Source organism: Rhincodon typus, chromosome 17 (genome assembly GCF_021869965.1).
Source record: "Rhincodon typus isolate 14 chromosome 17, sRhiTyp1.1, whole genome shotgun sequence".
In the NCBI taxonomy this organism is placed as follows: domain Eukaryota; kingdom Metazoa; phylum Chordata; class Chondrichthyes; order Orectolobiformes; family Rhincodontidae; genus Rhincodon; species Rhincodon typus.
Genome location: NC_063348.1, coordinates 34,563,448 through 34,570,393, shown reverse-complemented (window position 1 = coordinate 34,570,393; position 6,946 = coordinate 34,563,448). Strand labels below are relative to the sequence as shown.

General features: G+C 42.1%; 1 protein-coding gene and 1 long non-coding RNA gene across 2 annotated transcripts in view; one reads left to right on the top strand and one right to left on the bottom strand.

The window, feature by feature from the left end:
* The window catches only part of LOC125485203, a 34,320-nt gene that overhangs the window by 5,797 nt on the left and 21,577 nt on the right, over positions 1-6,946 (bottom strand). The window lies entirely within an intron of this gene.
* The window catches only part of lyve1b (lymphatic vessel endothelial hyaluronic receptor 1b), a 44,550-nt gene that overhangs the window by 26,917 nt on the left and 10,687 nt on the right, over positions 1-6,946 (top strand). The window contains exon 4 of the mRNA XM_020522334.2: positions 3,314-3,601. Coding sequence (XP_020377923.1) covers positions 3,314-3,601 — 288 coding nt within the window. The remainder of the gene's footprint in view (positions 1-3,313; positions 3,602-6,946) is intronic.

The window sequence follows — 6,946 nt, the reverse complement described above, 5'->3', positions numbered from 1 at the left end:
CATCCACTTCACCAACACCTTCCACCCCAACCTTAAGTTTACCTGGACCATCTCTAACACCTCTCTCACCTTCCTGGACCTCTCTGTCTCCATCTCGGGCAACCACCTAGAAACCGATATCCATTTCAATCCCACCAACTCCCACAGCTACCTAGAATACACCTCCTCCCACCCACCTACCTGCAAAAATGCCATCCCCTATTCCCAATTCCTTCGCCTCCGCCGCATCTGCTCCCAGGATGAGGCATTCCACTCCCGTACATCTCAGATGTCCTCGTTTTTCAAGGACCGCAACATCCCCCCCTCAGTGGTCGAGAACACTCTCAACCGTGTCTCCTGCATTTCCCGCAACTCATCCCTCACACCCCGTCCCCGCAATAACAACCAAAACAGAATCCCCCTCATCCTCACGTACCACCCCACCAACCTTCGGATCCAACGCATCATCCTCCGACACTTCCGCCATCTGCAATCCGACCCCACCACCAAAGACATCTTTCCCTCCCCACCCTGATCTGCTTACCGGAGGGACCACTCTCTCCGTGACTCACTTGTCCGCTCCACACTCCCCTCCAGCCCCACCACACCCGGCACTTTTCCCTGCAACTGCAGGAAGTGCTACACCTGCCCCCACACCTCCTCCCTCACCCCCATCCCAGGCCCCAAAATATTTTCCACATCAAGTAGATGTTCACCTGCACATCTGCTAATGTGGTATACTGCATCCACTGTACCCATTGTGGCCTCCTCTACAACGGGGAAACCAAGCGGAGGCTTGGGGACCGCTTTGCAGAACACCTACGCTCAGTTCGCAATAAACAACTGCACCTCCCAGTCGCGAACCATTTCAACTCCCCCTCCCATTCCACAGACGACATGTCCATCCTGGGCCTCCTGCAGTGCCACGACAATGCCCCGAAGGTTGCAGGAACAGCAACTCATATTCCACTTGGGAACCCTGCAGCCCAATGGTATCAATGTGGATTTCACATGCTTCAAAATCTCCCCTCCCCCTACCGCATCCCAAAACCAGCCCAGCTCATCCCCGCCTCCCTAACCTGTTCTTCCTCCCACCTATCCCCTCCTCCCACCTCAAGCCCCACCCCCATTTCCTACCTACTAACCTCATCCCGCACCCTTGACCTGTCCGTCCTCCCTGGACTGACCTATCTCCTCCCTACCTCCCCACCGACACTCACCTTTACTGGCTCCATCCCCGCCTCTTTCTGTTTCCTCTCCACCTATCTCCCCCTCTCTCCCTATTTATTTCAGAAACCCTTCCCCTCCCCCATTTCTGATGAAGGGTCTAGGCCCGAAACATCAGCCTTCCTGCTCCTATGATGCTGCTTGGCCTGCTGTGTTCATCCAGCTCTACACCTTGTTATCTCACAATATGGCAGAAATCCTGTTTAGATGTCAATCCCAAAGTGGGATTTCAAACAATATAATGCTAATAGAGTGGGAGGAGTTCAGAGAAAGCCAGGCAACCTGACATTGATGAAAATAAAAGGGATAAGCTTCCTGAGGAACCAAACATAATTGTTTATGTTAATGAGGCCTGAGGCCCAAATCCAGGGCCTGCATCAGGCATCCTAGTTGAAGGTGAGTTGAAGGTTACAGTGTGATCTTATTTTGTGCTTATGTCCATTTCATGTCAGGATTAAGATCCTGGAGTATTCATCCAGTTGTTTTGTGAGTCACCCTAAGGCTAGTTAAGGACCCCACACTCAAGGTTATGAGCCAGGGTTGGAAGAGTTAGAAGCCAACTAGGAATACTATTGGATGGGCTAAATAACCATCCATATGTGCCATAAATTCTCGATGTTATTATGTTGAACTCACAGTTTCCTAATCCAGAAGACAGTGTGAGAATTACTGAGGCTGATCTGAGAAAGGACAAAAAAATTGGGATTAAAATACTAGTAATGCAATCACTCATTAAGTGCACAGAATAGACTGAAGTTCCTTGGTTTGCTTCAATTACTTGCATTCACTTTCAAGAAAACTGTCCACCAAATGTAATGGGCACCACACCGCAAGAAAAATATATTGGCCTCAGTGCATTGTGATAAAAAATGTGTGATTTACATTTATTTTTAATATAATTTATTGCAAGTTTGAGTTCTTAGATTCTGGTTTGGTGAAAGATGTGGATTTTCTTGTGTGTCTGAAGCTAATTATTAAGTTGTAAGTATACTCTAACCCAGGGTGATTTCTTTTAAAACAGTTTTTTAAGGCTTAGCTTTAGAATTAATGGGTTTTTGTGTATACTGGTGGGATTTACAACCCAGCAAGATAGATAAGCTCCAGTTTAGAAGGTCAGGAGAGATGTTTCTTTAGCTTAGGGAAAATATCCATAGTTTAGAGAGAGAGTCAAATTTTAGATTTACTTTGAGTTTTGAACAATCCTGTGAAATCCAAGGATAATAGCTGCATAGACCGGTGCTCTGGAGAAGAAAAGGATATAGTGAAATTAGATTAGAGTTAGTGTTAGTCCTAAACTAGAGGTATTACAATAAAACCCTGAAAAGGTTCACTAAAGCTGAGTAGATTAAGCTGAGATGCATGAATTGCCCCAAGAAGAAGTTAATGAAGTCACAATCTATAAAGTAAGCATTTTAAACTTAGCAGGGTGCTAGAGTTAGGGACTCTAGTGAGAGTAGTATATGGGTAGTGTTTTTGGGTACTGTACCAGCGGTGTGTTTTGGATACAAGAATAATTTGTTGTTTGTCTTCTCCATTTATAAAGAAGTGTTTTGAGAATAATGGGATTATACTTCTAATCTTTGTTTGAAAACCTCCAAATATCCATGTACAGAGATCGATGTGCTGTCATCATTTGCGGCCTTGACTTCCTGTTACAGATGTCACTGCCACACACAGACTGCAGAAGAAAAGAAAATTAGTGAGAACGCTGTCCACCATCAATGCACGGAGCAACATTGTGTGTCATCTACAAGATGCACTGCAGAAATTCACTAGACTCCTTAGACAGCACCTTCCAAGCCCAGGACCACTAAAATCTGGAAGGACAAGGGCACCAGTTACATGGGAACACCACCACCTGCAAGTCTCCTCCGAGCAATTCACCACTTGGAAATGTATCGTCACTAGGTTAAAGTCCTGGAACTCCCTCCCTAACAGCGTTGTTGATTTACCCACAGCAAATGATTTAATTTCTAAAAACATTTAAGGAACATGCTCAAGAAGCTGATGTCTCCTATGTTCTACGCAGCTATATCTTTTTTAACAAATCAGTAAGTAGCTGTGCAATCTTTATTTAATTCTAACTTTACTTTTGTCCTTTCTCTAGATGCCAAGAAGATGAATACTTGTGAGCTGTCAACTGAACAGGTAGTCCAGTTCATGAATCCAACAGAAACATCATTAACAGATCTGGGTCACACAAACACGAACAATGGAACAGAATTCAGCTTTGAATCCATCACCCCATTGGACAGCAGAACTTTGGTACCTTGGGAAACAAATACCTTTTTGTCAACCTCAACTGATTCAATCCCTCAATCAACCCCCTCCTCAGAATCGCTCTGTACTACAGAGAAGAGTTCCAAAGATTCCAGCAATTTGATTATCTTTTTGGGTGAGATTCTATGAAATGAAAATTAATTTACACATGCGATAAAATCTAAGTAAAATGCCAAAGTGTTGTAACGTTTGAAATGGCATCCTTAGGTGAGAAACCAACACATCCTGTCTTGTCAGAATGGATATTCCAAAGGTTCATTTTGAGGAACAGGGCCTTGACCAATATTCCTCTCTCATTCTATCATCACTATTTTAGATTGAGAAACTTAAGTTGGAGGGTAAATGCCCACACAGACTGGTGTAGCCTTTTTGTTTCTATACTCACAAGGAAGAGATGGCAAGGCAAATCTAGAAGTAGTGCTTCAGTGATAATAAAGCATTGAGGAAGATGTTCTACAGTTTTGAGGTGTTGTGCAAGATCATGAGACAATTAATTCTGCTTCCAGATGAGGACAGTTCAAGGAAATTAAAATTTGGATGCTTAAAACCCACAAAAAGCCCCAACCATTATTTCATTCTCTAAGAATCATTGAGTTATAGAATCATACAGCACGGAAACAGACTCTTCGGTCCAACAAGTCCACGCCAAACAAGTTTCCCAAACTAAACTAGTCCCACTTGCCTGCATTTGGCCCATATCCCTCTGAACCTTTCCTATTCATGTACCTGTCCAAATGTCTTTTAAATGTTGTAATTGTACCTACATTTACCACTTCCTCTGACAGTTCATTCCACAAATGAAACACCCTCTGTGTGAAAAAGTTGCCCCTCAGGTCCCTTCTGAATCTTTCTCCTCTCACCTTAAAAATATGCCCCCTAGTTCTGAACTCATTCACACTGGGGAAAAGACCTTTGCTATTCACCTTATCTATGTCCCTCATGATTTTATAAACCTCTATAGGGTCATCCCTCAACCTCCTACACTCCAGTAAAAAGAGTCCTAGCCTATCCAGCCTATCCTTATAACTCAAATCCTCCAGTCCCAACAACGTCCTGGTAAATCTTTTCTGGACCCTCCTTGGACTTTTCCCAGGGCAGGAACAGGATGAATAACCTGGGGGAGGGGAAGGGGGGCAGTGAAATGTTGGTGGTAGTGTCCTAGGCAGGAAATCTGGTGAAAACACTGGGAGAACTCTCTGTTCATCTTCAAAAGTAATCCAACACTCCTAGTTTCCAATGACAGGACCTTTGTTTGATCTCTCATCTGAAGAGTAGACTCTGCAGTTCTCACTAGTTCACTTGAGTGTTAGGTTCATTGCTTAAACTGGGACATTAATCTTAAGTTTCACGAGAATTATTCCACTGTTGAGGCACTTTGGTTGTGAAGATAGATTGAAGAGTTGGGATTGTTTTCTGTACAGATGAGTAGGCTGAGAGGAGATTTGACAGATATGTCAAAGTTTTTCATGCAGTAAGAGGTTTGGGTATGGTATGCACTGCCTGAGAGTCTGGTGAAGGTAGGTTCAATGAAGACATTCAAAATGGGATTAGATTGTAACCTGAAAGAATGTGAGGGAACGTCACAAAGAAGGAATGGCAGTAGATGAGATTTTCAATCAGAGACCAGATGTCGATATGATGGGGCAAATGACCTCCCTTTGTACTGTAACAATTCTATAAATTTTTGGAGTCCATAACCTTCTACCCTAGAAGTTCTACCTATTCAGACTAAATTGATATACCAGATGCATTTGCGATGTATTGTACAGAGATACTACCTATCTGCACTCACTAGCTGGCAAAGGGTATGACCAGGCATTTCCTTAAGACCATTCCTGCTCTGATATCATTACTTCGTTGGAAAACCTTTTTATATACATTGTACATTTACATTATACTTCCAGCAAAGTTACAACATTGCATTTAGACCAACTCTGAGAAGATAACCCCAATCTCACTTTATTCTCCACTGGCCTATAATATGATTCTATGATGGATCATAGCATGCAGTTTGGGTATGTAATAAATTCATGGTGTTTTTGGTTGCAAAACAATGTGTTTGACTTTGATTATGCACAAGAAAACTCAATTATAAACAAAGATATTTGAAATGTAATTGAGAGTCTCTTTCGGAATGGATTTACCCATCGGCGTTAATTACTAAAATATCTGCTTCCAACATTGAACCTCACATGATGGAAGGGTGCATCATGGATTAGACATTTTCCTGTCCCTTTTCTGCACAGAACACAGGAAGGATAAAAATTACCAAATTACTTGTTCAGTACTTTGTGTCCCAAAACAGCCTGAAAATCACATAAGGTGAAATTACCTTTAGGTTATTTTTAAAGATCCAGCAAGACAAAAACTTCATTATTTGTGGATAGAGTTTATTAATTACTCAGTCTTACATTTATTTTCTAATCAAGCTGTTCAGACCTCTGGATCAGATGGGGCTTGAACCAGGGTCTCCTGGTCTAGAGGTAGGGACACAACTACTATTGATTGTGGGGGATTTAGTTTTGGTAATATCCATTGAATGTCAAGGGGCAGTGGTTAGATTGTTTCTCACTGGAGATGGTCACTGCCTGGTATTTGTGTAGCATTAATATTACCTGCCACTTGTCAGCTCAAGCCTGGGTATTGTTCAGGTTTTGTTATATCTGAACGTTGTGTAATCATCAGCACATATCCCCACTCCCAACCATATGATGGAAGGAACAACTGGTCCAGTAGATCTGGGTTTAAGTCCCTCATGCCCTGGTTATGTGTATAACCTATCTGAACAGGTTGATTAAATAAAATAACATTTGCCTTCTTAAGTTCCTGTTGTACACGCAATATTTCAGTGTCTCATGAGCAAGAACATCCAAGTCCCTCTGATGTTCAACACTTTCTAGCCCCTCACCATTTAAGAAATACCCTGTATTTCTGTTTATCCTACCAAAGTGAATCAACTCAGATTTCTCCACACTGTTTTCTGTCTGCCAATTTTTTGCCCACTCACTTAGCCTCCTTGTGTTAGTATATTCGTCCCTATCCTGTATGTTGTAAGTTAGTTTACCAATCTCTCATGCTGAACCTTACCAAAAGCCTCTGAAAATCTAAAAACAAATCAACCGGTTCCTATTTATCCAATCAGTTAGTCTTCAAAAAATTCCTACAGGTTTATAAAATATGGCTTCCCTGTCATAATTCACACTGCCCATTTCTAACTTTATTTTCTGTGTCTTTTTATCACATTCTTTATTATAAATTCTAGTATTTTCCAGCTGATGCTAGGCTAAGAGATCTATAGTTCCCAGTCTATCTCTCTGTTTTTTTAGGTAGTGGAATTTCATTTTCCACCTTCAAATCTTTCAGGTATTATTTCAGAATTTACAGAATTTTGAAAGACCACCAATGGTTCTACTATCTTGACAGTCACCTCCGAGATGTAGGTCATCAGTCCAAGGGACTG